This window comes from Felis catus, chromosome F1, assembly GCF_018350175.1.
Source record: "Felis catus isolate Fca126 chromosome F1, F.catus_Fca126_mat1.0, whole genome shotgun sequence".
NCBI lineage: Eukaryota > Metazoa > Chordata > Mammalia > Carnivora > Felidae > Felis > Felis catus.
In genome coordinates this window covers 31,271,071-31,287,995 of record NC_058384.1, presented here as the reverse complement: position 1 = coordinate 31,287,995, position 16,925 = coordinate 31,271,071, and the positions used below count along the sequence as shown (strand labels likewise).

The 16,925-nt window shown below is 37.5% G+C and overlaps 1 protein-coding gene across 2 annotated transcripts in view; it reads right to left on the bottom strand.

Moving 5' to 3' along the window:
• Positions 1-16,925, bottom strand: part of INTS7 (integrator complex subunit 7) — a 93,124-nt gene that overhangs the window by 11,072 nt on the left and 65,127 nt on the right. For both annotated transcript variants that reach the window (XM_011290973.4, XM_045048396.1), the window contains 3 exons: positions 8,018-8,212; positions 7,428-7,531; positions 6,312-6,380 (listed from right to left, as the gene is read on the bottom strand). In XM_011290973.4, coding sequence (XP_011289275.1) covers positions 6,312-6,380; positions 7,428-7,531; positions 8,018-8,212 — 368 coding nt within the window. The remainder of the gene's footprint in view (positions 1-6,311; positions 6,381-7,427; positions 7,532-8,017; positions 8,213-16,925) is intronic.

The following is a 16,925-nucleotide window of genomic DNA, read 5'->3' as shown; positions in this document are numbered from 1 at the left end:
ATTTACTTAAGAAATAAATTTCAGGGGCGCCTGGGTGGCGCAGTCGGTTAACCGTCCGACTTCAGCCAGGTCACGATCTCGCGGTCCGTGAGTTCGAGCCCCACGTCAGGCTCTGGGCTGATGGCTCAGAGCCTGGAGCCTGTTTCCGATTCTGTGTCTCCCTCTCTCTCTGCCCCTCCCCGGTTCATGCTCTGTCTCTCTCTGTCCCAAAAATAAATAAACGTTGAAAAAAAAAAAAAAAGAAAGAAATTTCATTAAAATGTAAGTTGAAGGACCTCGGTACCTTTGTCAAAAATCAAATGATCACATATGTGAGTGGTCTCTCCATTCTACCATCAAACAAATATCATATAGTCTTAATTACTATAGCTTCATAGTAAGACTTGAAATGTTTATTAAGCCCTCCGCTTCAGCTTTTCTCCTTTATTATGCAATATGGTAAATTACACCGTTTGGTCTTCTATTGTTAACCTGGTATTCCTGGGATAAAACCTACTTAGTTCTGATGCATTATCTTTTGTATATTGCTGGATTCAATCTGTACATGTCTTGTTAAAAGTTTTTGTGTCTGTGTTCATGAAAACTGTTATTCCCTTATGGCTTTTAATAGCTGTAGGACTTGGTCTGGTGTTCTTGATTTCTGGTATCGGTAATTTGTGTTCCTTTACCACTCAGACTAACTGGTTTTATCAGTTTCATTGTCTTTTCTAGGAGCCAGCTTTTGGTTTCATTGATTTTCTCCACTATTTATTTCTAATTCACTTATCAGTGCTCATATTTTTGTTACTTCTTTCCTTCAAATTATTTTGAGTTTAATTTGCTTTCTTTAAATTTTTTTTTTAACGTTTATTTATTTTTGGGACAGAGAGAGACAGAGCATGAACGGGGGAGGGGCAGAGAGAGGGGGAGACACAGAATCGGAAACAGGCTCCAGGCTCCGAGCCATCAGCCCAGAGCCTGACGCGGGGCTCGAACCCACGGACCGCGAGATCATGACCTGGCTGAAGTCGGACGCTTAACCGACTGCGCCACCCAGGCGCCCCAATTTGCTTTCTTTTTGTAGCATCAGATAAGGTAGAAACTTAGATCACTGATTTTAAACTTTTTATGTTATATAAAAACATTTAAAGCTGTCAATTTCCCTCTAGGCTCTGCATTCGCTGCATCCCACAAGTTTTGATATGTGTTCTCATTTTCATCCTGTTTTAACATATTTTCTAATTTTTCTTCTGATTTCTTGACCAGTTAGGTTATTCAGAAGTCTTATTTAATATTTAAATGTGTGGGGATTTTCTGGAGATCGTTTTTGTTAAGTCAATTCTAACTTAATTGTCAGATATCATATTCTGTATGATTTCAACGCTTTTAAAAGTTCATTGAGATTTGTTTTCTAGCCCAGTGTATGGTTTATCTCATTAAATGTTCCAAATGCACTTGAAAAGAACATATACGCTGCTGTTGGTACATGTCAATTAGGTCAAGATGATTGATAGTGTTGTTCAAGTCTTCTACATCCTAAGAAATTTTCTGACAATTTTCTGTTCTTTAATTACTCACAGAGGAAGTGTTGAAAACTTGATAATTGTGTATTTATTTCTCCTTTCAGTTCTGCCAGTTTTTGCTTCATATGTTTCTTTGTACATATTTAGAATTATGTCTTCTTGATGGATGGATTCCTTTATTATGATGAAATGTACCTTGTGATGAGGTCTATTTTGTATGATATTAATATGGTCACTTCAGCGTTTAGAGTTTCAGGATATATACTTTTCTGTCCTTATGTTTACTTTTATCTGTGTCTTTATAATGGGTTACTTGTGGTGAGCAGACAGTTGGGTTTGCTTTTGTATTCAGTAGGGTAATCTCTGATTTTATTTAGAGTAAGACTACATTTATTGTAATAACTGGTATGATTGGGTTTATGGCTACCATCTTGTAATTTGTTTTCGACTTTTTCATCTGTTCATGGTTTCTTTTTATCCTGTCTTCCCCATCTTCTTTTGGATTAACTGGGTTTGTTTCTGTTGTGGTTTTTAGTATTTCACTTTATCTCATCTCCCGGCTTGTTTTATTTTTTAGTGGTTGCTCAAGAGTTTATTCGTCCTTAGTTTATCACAAGTTATCTTCAAATGATTTTCTATATGCTACTTCATGTAAAACATAAAAATCATACAGCAATCCCCTCCCTGTCATGTCTTATTTCCTACATTTTACTTCCACATGTTATAAACTCCCATAGTTATTCTCTAAGTTTACAGTGGAAATGGTTTCTCTTCAGCCTGAAGAACTTAACATTTCTAGTAGTGCACATCTGGTGGTAACAAGTTTTCTCAGATTTTGTCTGAAAAGGCCTTTATTTAGTCTTAATTACTGAAGGGTAATTCTTACTGAATATAGAATACTGGGTTACCTTTTTCACTTTCATAACTTTAACGATGTTCTAATTGTCTTCTGGCTTGCATTATTTCTGATGAGAAATCAGTGGATTTCTGATCTTTCTTCCCTTCTATGCACTCCCTTTCCCCATTTAAATTTTTTCTCTTCATCATTGGTTTTCAGCAATTTGATTACAATGTATGGCTTGTTATGGTTTTGTTTACCATATTACTTGTGGTTTGTTAAGCTTCTTGAATCTGTGGGTTTACATTTTTAATTAAACATTAAAAAACTTCAGCCATTTAAATATTTCCCTTTCCTTCATTCCCCTCTTTCTAGGATTTGTGGTTGCATGTATACATTAGTACAAATGATACTGTTCCACAGGCTAGTTTTGACTCTGTTGTTTTTCAGGCTGTTTCTTATTTCACTGTCCGGTCTGGGTAGTTTTTATTGTTATGTCTTCCAAGTTCACTGAACTTTTCTCTTGCAATATCGAATGTACCATTAAACCTAACCCAAAGTTGAATTCTATATCCATCAAAATTATCTTTCAAAAATAAAGGCAAAATCAAGATACTGTATTTTTTAGCTCTAGAAATTCCATTTGGTCCTTTTTACATCTTTAATTTTTCTCCTAATTATGTTATCTTTTACCTTTAAACCTCTGAAAATATTAGTAATAGCTATTCTAGAGTCCAACTCTGTAAATTCCATCATCTGTCATTTGTTGAGTCTTTTTCCTAAATGACTTAATTTTCTCCTGGTTATGTCACATTTTCCTGCTTCCTCTCATGTCTGATAATTCTTGATCTGATGCTACAAGTGTGGATTTTATACTGTTGAACTTTTTATTTTATTGTCTTTAGAGAATGTTAAATTTTGTTTTGGTAGACAGTCAAGTTACTTGTATATAATCCTGATTCATTTAAAGCTTATCTGAAAGACTGCTCTAGACTTAGTTTAGCCCTACTGCTAAGGTGGTGTGACCCTTCTGGTGTTTCTTCTGAACGCTCTCAGTGTTCAATAAGGTCTCTCCATTTGGCTAGGTGGAACTCAAAACATTTCTCAGACATGTGTGAACTCTAGGAATTGTTCAGCTTATAACTTCTGGTCATCATTCTTCCCCCAGCAGTTGTTTTTTGCCTGGCCTTGTGCAGTTTCCCTTACATATGTGTATCTTAGTACACATATGCTAATCTTCAGCCAAAGAATCACGGCCTATGAAATTTCTGGAGCTCTTTCCCTGGAAAGCTACTTTCTCTCCCCTGTATTCTGTCCTGCAAGTTCTAGCTTCTTCTGGTTCCCTGAACCCTGATTCCTATCTCTTCAACTAAGCAAGACCACTGTGTTCTGCTGAGTGCCTCCAGGGAAAAGAAAGGAAAGACTATGGTAGGGTTTACCTTATGTGTGTCCCTTCACCAAGGGATGACATTCCTGAATTTCCTATTGTCCAATGTCTGTAAACAGTTAACTGTTTACAGTTTTACATAAAACTTTTATGTTTTATCCAGGTTTTATTTGTTTGCAGTAAAAGGAAAAGTCCAGTCTATTTATTCTGTCATAGCCAGGAACTGTTCGCTTATCTTTTAGGCAGTAACATAAAGATTAAGTGCAAAGGACTCATTACAAATAAAAAGTCAGAATAGAAAAATGCAATGAACCACCATCTCAAAATATTTCTTCTTGATAATTCTAAAAAGTTGGAATGAGGTAGACAATTCATAATTATAAACATCTACCCTGTCATAATCCATATTTACTGTTATTGGTTCAGGCACTATATTAGGTGCTAGAGATACAAAGCTGAATAGTAAGACAAGATGCCTTCTTCCAAAAAAGCTTCTAGGCTATGAAAAAGATAGACACATTTTTGTAAAAACTACAGTGAAATACCAATGTTATGCCTCCTTTTCTTGAGTTGTTTTTTTTTTTTAATTAACTTTTAAGTTTATATCCAAGTGAGTTAGCATGTAGGGCAATAATGATCTCAAGAGTAGATTCCAATGATTCATCCCCTATGTATAACACCCAGTGCTCATCCCAACAAGGGTCTTCCTTAATGTCCCTTGCCCCATTTAGCCCATCCCCCCACCCACAACCCCTCTGGCAACCCTCAGTTTGCTCTCCATATTTAAGAGTCTCTTCTGTTTTGTCCTCCCCCCTTTCTTTATTATTTTTGCTTCCTTATTTTCATCTGTTTTGTATCTTAAATTCCACATATGAAGTCATATGATATCTGTCTTTCTCTCATTTTGCTTAGGATAATACCTTCTAGTTCCATCCACGTAGTTGCAAATGGTAAGATTCATTCTTTTTGATTGTCGAATAATACTCCATTGTATATATATACCATACCTTCTTTACCTATTCATCAGTCGATGGGCATTTGGGCTTTTTCCATACTTTGGCTATTGTCGATAGTGCTGCTATGAACATTAGGGTGCATGTGTCCCTTCAAAACAGCACACCTGTATCCCTTGGATAAATACCTAGTAGAGCAATTGCTGGTCACAGGGTAATTCTATTTTTAATTTTTTGAGGAACCTCCATACTGATTTCCAGAGTGGCTATGCCAGTTTGCATTCCCACCAGCAGTGCAAAAGAGGTCCTCTTGAGGTTCTTTTTTCACTGCAAGTCCTTCTTTACTTGGAAGGCACAGAATATATAATATCGAGAACAGAAGTTTTAGGAGGAAGCCACTCTTAGCAGTTGTATACTATTGAGAATGAAACCCAAAGAACCCTCCTTCAAGGTACAAGCTTTCTTTTCCAACTTTTCCCTGCTATGAAGGGCAGAGGCTAGGAGAACTGGTTTGGAGAGTGAGAGGGGGCGGAGAAGAGTAAGAAAGAGAGTAGCAGCATGAGTAAGCTGGGTGAATAACTCCCTTCACCCCATCCCTGCTGACAGTGCACTCAATCTCTCTGTTAAAAAGTCAATCAACAGAAAAACGTGCCTATCATACCAGTCAACAGTACAATGATATCTGGGTGCTAAGAAGTAAAATGAGTATGGCACAATAAAAAATGGTGTGATGTGAGTCTTGAATCAGCAATTAATTGGCAAAGACTCTGTAAAGTACATGAAAGTGTAAGCACACTTTGAAACTTAAAAGGAAGGGGTTTGTTTTTTTAAAAACAAGCACTGCAGGTCTGAAGGGAAAATGAACACTGGTGAGAACAGGATAAAAGGAAAAATAAGCAAATATTAGTATGTTATGAAAATATTAAAATGGATCAGATGAATGGGGAAAAAGATAGCCAAGCGGCCTAGTCTAGGAGTAGGCAGAATTTTAAGACAGAAGCAAGGACTTTGTTATTGTCCGGAAAGGAAATGGTGAGTGAATGCTTCAGGGTAGAGAAATTTTACCCTGCTTTGTTGATTGTATTCTTTGAGAAAGCTGACCCTGGAATCACAGGCCTTATTAGATTGGAAATTACAGACACCTGAAAATGCACATTCCAAAACAGAATAGTATAATGGGAAAAAAACAAAAAAACAAACAAAAAAACCAGTGGAACATTCCTGAATAATTAGTTAATGGAAGAGGAGAGAAGAATATTAATGAAGCAAAAATAGGAATATCTTTTTGTTTAGGAAACCAAAGAATAAAAATGTCAAGCTTAATTATATTATTAACCCAGTTTTCCATACCAAAATTTAGTTACAGTATACAAGAAGAAAATATTCAAATTTCAAAGAATTTCTTCTTCGTTATTTTTCCAGGTCAGTGTTTTAAAAATAGGAGGCAGGAGGTAAATAAACAATGGAGTCGGAAAATCCATATTTTGTCAGTAGCTGTGACCTCAGGTAAATACTGGAGAAGTCCCTGTTCTTTGTTCTTCTGTAAAACCTCTTCCAAAACACTGTTGTGATGACTAGGTAAGATAACATATTTGAAAATGTACTTCAGTGTAAACTATTATTAGAAATACCTTGCTGATTCTGGATCCAAAATGAGGGCTTCTATTGCATGAGATATCAATAAACAGCTCTGCTGCTGTCTGGATGGACGTTAAGGTTATACATGAAAAGAGAGAAATCCACATAGACTTTATATTCTCTGAAGTTCAAGTCGAGATGAGGACCACATTTTAAGTGAAGGCAACAATAATGTTATCAAATCAAATAGTTTGGGACTCTATTTTTCCCCCTTTTATTGTTTATAATAGTGACTCTCACATTCTGTTCCATGAAGAGTACTTCAGAGGCTGCCTAATGTGGGGGTGGGGTAGGGGGTGGGAACCAAGCAACAGGCCCTGTGATTCAATCACAGAAATGGTTTTCTTCTGCTTAGATGTAGAAGTTTCACTGATAAAAGTTAAAAACAGCAACAACCAAAATGGTCTCTAGATACCCTAGAGGTTCCTAAGCTGGGGCTCAAGGGATCTGTTAACCCTACTGCAACTTTACAAATCTGCTGGGGGGTGTGCATAAATGCATTCTGGAGAGGAGAGGGTCCACAGCATTCATAAGGTTTTTACTTAGAAACCCAAAAGGCCCAGAACTACTGGTTTATAGGCCCTACAACTTAAAAACAATTTATCTCTGCCCTCCTTTCAAAAAGGGTTTGAGGCTGCTAATAAGAAAATACGGAAAACCCAAGGAAGGCTTAGGGAACAAAAGGGACAATGAAGATTATGGAATAATAGATCATTAATAAAGGTGATGGGAACCAGGGTTGTTCACCATGAAGAAAACAGAAGTGATGCAAAAGAGAAAATGGTTTTCTGGTGGGAAAATGTGTTACGTTTTCCGCTGCAGCTCAAGTGAGCACCAAGTATGCGACACTGGGGGACCCGGGTTTTGGATGCTCTTCTTAGCGGTGGAGAAAGGCCACAACTGAGTCACTATTAATTTTTAAAGCCTGGCTGAAGTTAAAAAGTACAACTGTACTGCTCATACTAGATTTCAAAAGAGAAGTTATTAATTATAATAAATTTGTAGGCTTATCTAATATATATTTTTTAGTCAAGCACATCTGAAGCATTAACTCTACATTTAAAAGAATACTTCCAGAGAACAAGAAATAATGAGGCGGCTTAGGATATAGTTCCACATTCCTCAAAGTTGCTGAATCAGCATCAAAAGATGCCTGGTAAAGATCCCCGTATCGGGAAGCAAGGCTTCGGAATTCTTCCATGGACTGTTTCATCTGAAAAGAAGGAAAAGTATCCATTACCAGAAACAAACATGCTATCATTATTGTATAATAACAGACCACAAAAGAAAAAAACAACCCTCCTCAAACAAACAAATCCAAAAGTAGTTCAACTCTTCATTTCCATTCCATTCATTCTTACAAACGTTGTTAAATAAAATTAACAAAGATGGTAAATGTTCAAGGAAGTATAATAATACATATAATACACAGAAACAAAAAACATTGCTTTTTTAGCTTCCAGTTCCACTAAAACAATTAATACAGTTATAAACATGCAGCCCTAGTGAGACATCTTCAATCATTTTGCCACTAAAAAAATGTCAGCCTATTTTTGGCAAGACAGATGAGTTAATAAGCATTTGATAGTTAATGTCTTTTAGTCAAACCGCTGATTTCAGAATTTTTCATCTCACAACTAACCTCAAAAACCTCTAAAGTATAAATAAACACTGCACTGAAAATAAAGTTAAGACACACCTGATTGGAGATGCGACCACACCTCTGAAGGTCATTCCCTAAGGTCATGGCAATGGTTGTGGCAATTGCAGGTGGAGGGCTTGTCTTTAGGCTATTGCAAGTACAGATAAGTTGAGAGAAGGCTTGTAGAAGGTCAATCCTGAGTTTTACAAATTCACACTGAAAACTTAAAGGATTCAGTGGTGTACTGGCAGCCTGGGGGGAAAAAGATATATATAAGACAAAATAAACATAAGAGCAAGATGGGGCCAGACAAAAAGTATTCGGCACCGTTTGTGCATAAGAGCAGTAGCTCTAACACTGATGGATAAACAAACACCTACATTATAAGAGGAATGATGTAATATTAGAAAGAAAAACTTAGCATACTTAGCATCAGCTCTGAAAAACTGTATGTTTCATCAGCATTCAGGTTCTTTACTTCCTACATTCACAGTCTCTACAGCATGTGGGTTGGTTCGATCATCACCAGTAGGTTATCATTTGAGGGACACTTCAAGGACATTATCATTCTTCCAAAACCCCCTTATCACCACCTTACTTTCTTTAAAAAAAATTTTTTTTTAGGGGCGCCTGGGTGGCTCAGTCGGTTGGGCGCCCGACTTCGGCTCAGGTCATGATATCGCGGTCCGTGGGTTCGAGCCCCACGTCGGGCTCTGTGCTGACAGCTCAGAGCCTGGAGCCTGTTTCAGATTCTGTGTCTCCCTCTCTCTCTGACCCTTCCCCATTCATGCTCTGTCTCTCTCTGTCTCAAAAACAAATAAATGTTAAAAAAAAATTTTTTTTTTAAATTTTTTAACGTTTATTTATTTTTGACAAATGGAGCGGAAGCAGGGGAGGGGTAAAGAGAGAAGGAGACACAGAATTCCAAGCAGGTTCCATGTTGTCAGCACAGAGCCCGACGTGGGGCTCGAACCCACGAACCGTGAGATCATGACCTGAGCCAAAGTCAGAGGCTTAACCAACTGAGCCACCCCAGGCACCCCACCACCTTCCTACCTTTCTAACCTGAAATTCTCATCACTGGAATCATTAATAGGATTTTTAAAACTTGGGAGGTGAAGGAGGAAAGAAAGATAAGGGCAGAAGAAACATGGTGCTAGACAGTCATTGTTAAAAAAACATGTTGTCTCATAGCTGCATTTTCCCACTGTGAGCCCAGATTAATACTAAAAAGAATTTCTGAGTAGACATGTTTAGAATGCACAGAGAGGCTAATGGAAGGAAGAACAGTTCAAAACACACAAATAAGTTTCAACGAAGATGGAGAAGTATCAGGGTACTTATCCAGGGTCCTGGATAGTAAAAGCAACATTTGCTACGTAGAGGGGGCAAAAAATGTTAAGTCAAGCCAGAGACTCATTGGCAACGAACCAGGACAACTTTTAACTACTCAGCAACTACTCTAGCAGAGAACTGAACGTGGTGCTTTCAACACAAGGCATACCAAAAATATGCTAAATTAACAATAAATGGAGGCATAGTAAAAATAATTTTCCTCTGATATGACTAGCTTAAAACATGCTGATGCTGTTTGCTCCTTAGATACTACCTCACTTAACACTATCCTTTCAGCAGGAGAGCAACACATTTGACTTAGGGAAGTCAGGTACAATATTACATCTAGCCAAGTATCACATATTGACCTTAGTGTACTTCTCTCTACTTTTAATGTCAAATAGTAAGTTTTGTTATTTGGTAGTATTCATATTTTACTCTAGGACTTAGCCACTCCCTAGAACACACACCTGCTCTAATATCCTTCTTAAATTCCAAGGTCCTTGATGATATTTAAAAGCTACATATAAATAGAGCTATAGTAGTTAGAGGTAATAATTGTACTCAATATAGTGAATTCTGTGGTTTTCATGCTTTTGGGATGTCTGTTCTAATCATGACACAGCATAGATTAGGAGATTAAACAGATCAGTTCAATTGTTTTTAATTCCTTAGAGATTTAATTTGCTCTTATAAGACCTCCTCTGCTCCTTAAACTACTACCTGCTATTTTTAACTTACTGCTTGTCAGTAACTTTACAATGGTCAGGAATACAAGTAGGTGTATATGATACTTTTATATAAATACAGACCATCTGACCAGACAAAAAACACTGGCAATCTTGTCCCAACATGCATTACAAAACTGAAAGAGAAGCAAGATGTAGTTACAATGAGGGAGATTTACCGCAATTCTGGATTTATTTTTGAATATTTTATTGATGATGTAACATGGTCACCTTGAAAGTGACTGTGCATCTTGGACTGTGTTAAACTGAAGGAAAGCAATGCTTGATATAACACATGTTCAAAAGAACACAGAAAAGATAGATTTGTCATAGAGGTCAGAGGCTTTACAGTAAGATCACCCATGAAAGACAGAAAATGTATAAGAAATAAAACTTAGATTTATAGCAGTATGCATAATGCTAATAAGGAATATAAAGGATATTATTTACTTTTCTTTGTATTGAAACTAAAGCTTAAACAGAAGTTGGGAATCTAAGGTTAACAAGTAAAGCAAAAATTATATGTAACTAATATTACCCTTGCAACTTCCTCAAGGAGGAATGATATTCAGTGAATTCAACACATGCCAATGAAGGAACAATGAAGGTACTTTTGTATTTGGATTGCTATTTTACTTCCCCGTTAAATAACTATTTTTCTCCTTCCTTGCTTTTTTCCCCTTCCTTCTTTCTTTTCCCCTAAACATTTACAGTTAAATCTTTGTTAGGTATGCAAATAACACTACTTAACTGTTGACTTGTAGTACTTACCCAATTTTCTTTTTTTATTTTTAAAGTTTATTTCCTTTGAGAGACAGAGAGACAGAGAGAGACAGAGCATGAGTCGGGGAGAGGCAGAGAGGAAGACACAGAATTCAAAGCAGGTTCCAGGCTCCAGCACAGAGCCCTACGCAGGGCTTGAACCCATGAACCGTGAGATCATGACCTGAGCCAAAGTTAGATGCTTAACTGACTGAGCCACCCAGGTGCCCCCCCCACCCAATTCTCTAAATGGAGCTACCTAAAGAAACCAACATGGCTTAAAAGAAAGCTATCTGATGAGCCCAGTTAAAAAACAGGGTGTGTGTGTGTATGTGTAAGCCATAATGCAAACTTTGGACCTGGCAACCACCATTGTACTTTTGTTCCTATAAATCCAACTTCTTTACATATCTCGTACAAGTGGAATCACGTATCATGTGTCTTTTTGTGTCTGGCTTATTTTGCTTACTATAAGCTCAGATTTTGAAAGAATAAGCCAAGCATAAAGCAATCATGGCCTAGACTGTTTTAGACCAGGCCTCCTGCTAACAACAGCAGTGAAGACTGAATACAATACTAAGAACATCTATTTGAAAGCACTGAAGAGCTTAAGGCAAAAAAGGATTTTGAAGTAAAAAATCATGGAGAGATGGAAAATGCAAGGAGGTGAGACTAACATTTGGTAACATTTTCTCCCTTGAGATATTTGCTAACTTGCAAGCTGCTCCTGAGAGTCTGAGAAGCTGAGCAGAATTGCTGGCAATCTCCTAGGACCAAGGGGGTGCTGGGAAGAACATTTCAGGCTTTTGGCTATAACCTCAAAGGGCTACGCCCCAGGAGTCAGGAGAACCCAAAAAACGTACTGGCTCTCTCCAGGACTGAAGCCTAGCTTTGAATCAGTTCAGTCCTTGGTTGGATTAAGGTGATCTTACCCTAACTGCCTGCCAAGGGCAAAGAAAGAGATGTAAGGCTCTGGATGATGTAATAGGATACTTTTTCATCCACAGTGTCCAAAACCAAATAAAAAATTACCTAGCATACAAAAAAGACAAAATTCTCCAAACCAAGAGGCAGAAAAATCAGTCTAAGACACAAGCCACAATGGATCCAGAAAACAGAACATCAGACATGAATTAGTTAAAAGAAAGTAAATGGCAAGACAGAGTCCTGGCAGAGAACTGGAAAATATAAAATAGCCAAATGGAAATTCTGGAACTGAAAAAAAAACACAACAAATGAAATTAAGGACCTAATGAATAGGTCTGACAGCAGATCAGACACAATGTTAAGAATCACTGAATTGGAAGATAGGTCAGAAGAACATACATAGAGCTAAGAACAGAGAGATAAAAAGATGGAAAATGCAGAAGAGAATGTAAGAGAAAAATGAAACATGGTGAAAAGAGTTATTGTAGGTATCTGGAGTCCTAAATGAAAGAGAAAGGGACAGAAGCTATAGCTGAAGAGACAATGGCCAAATGTTTGAAAATAATCAAAGTCATCAAGCCATAAATTCAAGAAACACTATGAACCCCAAAAAGCATTTATATTGGTAAGAGTCTGAGCTGGAAACCACCATGGGAAACTTTTGGTGGTATTTATTAAAGCTGAATCTCAGTATATCTTATGACACAGCACTACCATTCAGAAGAAATGCACACGTCTACCAAAAGATGTACATTAGAATATTCATATCAAATTACTCTTAATAGTCCCAAACTGGAAATAATCCAAATGTTCCCCAGTGATATCAAAGATAAACAAACTGCTTTAACAGTCACCAAAAGAATATCACAGAGCAATGAAAATGAATGAATTACCACAATATGTAAAAACAATAAAATGAATGAATAAACATAAAGCTGAGCAAAATAAGCTACAAAGGTAAAGGAAGCATGAACTGGGGAAAAAAATTTTAAAACAAAAACCATAAAGGAAGAAAGACCAATAACTTAGACCATTAAGTCTTAGACTACTAAGAACTACTGTTCATCAAAAGATAGAAAGTGGGGAATAAAAGCTACAAAATAAGATATTTGCAACTCGTATCACCTATAAAAAAACTAGTATCCAGGGGCGCCTGGGTGGCGCAGTCGGTTAAGCGTCCGACTTCAGCCAGGTCACGATCTCGCAGTCCGTGAGTTCGAGCCCCGCGTCGGGCTCTGGGCTGATGGCTCAGAGCCTGAAGCCTGTTTCCGATTCTGTGTCTCCCTCTCTCTCTGACCCTCCCCCGTTCATGCTCTGTCTCTCTCTGTCCCAAAAATAAATAAACGTTGAAAAAAAAAATTAAAAAAAAAAAAAAAACAAAACTAGTATCCAGAACATATAAGGAACTCTGACAAATCAATAAGATAACCAGCCTGCTAGGAAAATGAACAAAAAACTTCAACTTTGACTTCTGTGAAACATCTTTTCTCTCTGTCTCTGTCTCTGTCTCTGTCTCTCTCACACACACACACACACACACACACACACGCATGCGCGCGCGAGTGCGCGCCCACACACACACACACACACACAAAATACAAGTGGCCAAATATGAAACAAATGTTCAATTGTTTCAAGAAAATAAAAAGGTAACTACTGAATGGGAGAAAAGATTTGCAAATCCTATATCTGACAAGGGGCTAATATCCAAAATATATAAAGAACTCATTATTAACCCAATAACAAAACAAAACAAAACAAATAACAATCTGATTACAAAATTAGTAGATCTGACTAGACATTTTTCCAAAGAAGACATAAAGATGGCCAAGAGGTACATGAAAAGATGCTTATCATCACTAATCATCAGGGAAATGCAAATCAAAACCACAAGATATCACTTCATATCTGTTAGAATAACCATCATCAAAAAGATAAGAAATAAATATTATCAAGGATGTGGAGAGAAGGAAACTCTGATATACTGTTAGTGGGAATGTAAACTGGTGTTAGCCACTATGGAAAACAGTATGGAAGGTTTCTCAAAAAAACTAAAAACAGAACTACCATATAATCCAGCAATTCCACATCTGGGTATTCATCTGAAGAAAACAAAAACATTATCTCATATATGCACCCCCATGTTCATTACAGCATTATTTACAATAGATATGGCAACAACCCAAACGTCCATCAACAGATGAATGGATACAGGAAATGTGGTGCATATATATAATGGAATATTATTAAGTCATAAAAAAGTGAAATTTTGCCATCTGCAATAACACCGATGGACCATGAGGGCATTATGCTAAGTGAAATAAGTCAGACAAAGACCAATGTTGTATGATCTCATTTATATGTGGAATACAAAACAAAAAACAAACAAAAAAACCCCAAGCTCATAAATACAGGGAATAGATTTGTGGTTGCCAGAGGTGGGGAGGTGGGAGGGGGGTGGTAGGTAGGTGGGTGAAATGGGTGAAGGGGGTCAAAAGTATAAACTCCCAGGTATAAAATAAATAAATCATGGGGATATTGTGTATAGTATGGTGAGTATAGTTAATAATACTGTATTGCATGTTTGAAAGGTGCTAAGAGAGTAGATCTCAATTTGTCAGCAAGAGAAAAATTTTTATAACTATGTATGCTGATGATGGATATTAACTAACTACACTTATTGTAGTGATCATCTTACAATATATACAAATATTGAATCATTGTGTTATATACCTGAAACCAGTATGTTACATGTCATTTATACCTAATAAATAAGAAAATAAGTAAGTAAAATGTTTAATTGAATTAATGACTTGAGAAATGTCAATCAGAACTTCTAGAATATACCAAGTCAGGAGAACAATGCAGAGCAACAGAACTCTTATACCCTGCTGGGAGGACTGGAAGTTTGTAAACCACTGTAGAGAGGCTCCTGGTAGTAGTTAGTCAGTTGAAGGTACACATAACCTTGCCATTATCCTCCTAGGAAATATATCAGAGCAGTATTTCTTAGCAGAGGCAGGAGTGTACTGGGCATTTCAGGATTAAAGCCAGTAGCAGTCCCCCTTACCCTATGACAAAGAGAAACATCCCCACACACTTTGGAGCAGGGAACAGATACACCGCTTTGATTGAAGTCTACTGCCCCAGAAGAGGGTTTTCAACCTCAGTGTACCAGCCACATTTTGAACCGAGTAATTCTTTGTTGAGGGGACTTGTCCTGTGGATTGTTGGATGTTTAGCAGCATCTCTGGCCTGTGCTCGCTATAAATGCCAGTAATACCATGACAAATCACGATGACCAAAAATGTCTCTAGACATTGCCAAATGTCCTCTGGAAGGATGAAATCATCCCCAACTGAGAATGACTGTCCTAGAGAAAGCTTTACATAGGTGTATCGAAAGACATGTACAAGCATGTTCACAGCCGTACTGTTATACTAGCAAAAAACTGGAAAAATGAAAATTTCTATCAACACTAGGAGGGGCAAATATTCATATGATATAAGAATATACAGCAGTAAAACTGACCTAGAGCTTCACACAACAAGATGAATAAATCTTAAGAACATCATTTAGATGGGGGAGCCTGGGTGGCTCAGTCGGTTGAGCGTCCAGCTCTTGATTTCAGCTCAGGTCACGATCTCATGGTACATGGGATCAAGGCCCGAGCCAGGCTCTGTGCTGACAGCGCGAAGCCTGCTTGGGCTTCTCTCAGCCTCTCACTCTGCCCCTCCCCTCATGCACGCTGTCACTCGCACACTCTCTCTCTCTCAAAATCAATAAAACTTTAAAAAAAAAAAAGAACATAATTTAGATAAAGCAAGTTGAATACAAATATGTAGGATTCCTTTTTATATAAAATTCAAAAACAACATAAAATGGTACCTTGTCTAGAATTACAAAAAAGCACATTAAAATTATAAAGAAGGGCGAGGGAACGGTACACACAAGATGCAGGATGGTGGTTACCTTTGTAGGGTAGGAAATGGTCTGCAAACATGGAGGAATATGCATGAATTTTAGAAGCTATGGTAATGTCCCATTTCCTGAAGATGACAGGTATACTTGGATATTTGTTACACTTTTATATACCCTCTACAATGCATATGGAGATGTTATACATATTCACTCTTTTAAAATAGATAAAGTTAACAATCCACCTTCGTAGGCAGAATGCTAAGATGGTTCCTCTGGTTCATATCCCTTGGTATCCACATCTTCAGTAATCTCTGAGTGTGAATGAAACATGTTACTTGTTTCTAACTAGTGCAATATGACAAAGGTGATGAATTGAGGGGATGTAATTTAGATCCTTAATTATCAATCAAAAGAGAGATTCGTATATTCTGGATGGAGCTCCCCTAATCAGGTGAGCCCATTAAAAGACAGTCTTGAAGGTGAGAGATCTTCCTGCTGGACTTGAAGCTTCCACAGATTCTACAGCTGTGAGGAAATGAATTCTGCAAACGTGAGTTCTGAAGAGGACCCTACGCTTCCTTGAGCCTCAGACAAGACTGGCCCTGGCAGACACCACGACTGCAACCAGGTCAATATGAGCCGAGGACCCAGCTAAGCCATGTCTGGACTTCTGGCTCATGGACACAGTGAAATAATAAATGAGTGTTGTCTTAAGTCACTAAATTTGTGGTGATTTGTTACACAGCACAGAAAACTAAAATACTTTTTACAATTTTTATTCTTAAGTAGCAAGATAACTGTATCATTAACCACTGTGTTGGGAAATTAGCTACCCAGCATCGCTGTAGGGTCCCCGTAAGCACAGAATGTTGAGCTTCTCTTGCTTAGTTTGGCTGAAGGAGGTAATTCACAGAGCTGTACAATCTCACATCAGCTCATTCACGTGGCAGGAGTAGAAGGGCGTCTGTGCTCATATCTTCTCAGTTACAAAGATGCAAAGCTAGTATCAAATCCACACTTGCCCAATGAATGATAAAAATAAAATCTTTACAAAAACCCTGATGGTATAGTACAATCAGAAATGTGGAAAGTTCCAAGTGACTGTAAGGATCATACTGCCTTCTTCTCTAACCTGTTATCAAGAAGAGAATCATTTCCTGATTTTTTTTTTTTTTTTTAACCTCAAAGCAGCGTCTGGCACATAGTAAGTGCTTATGGTCTGTTGAATAAAAGAACTCCATTTCAAAAGGAGATGATGTGAGGCCCAATAACCTGCCTTAGGTCATAATATG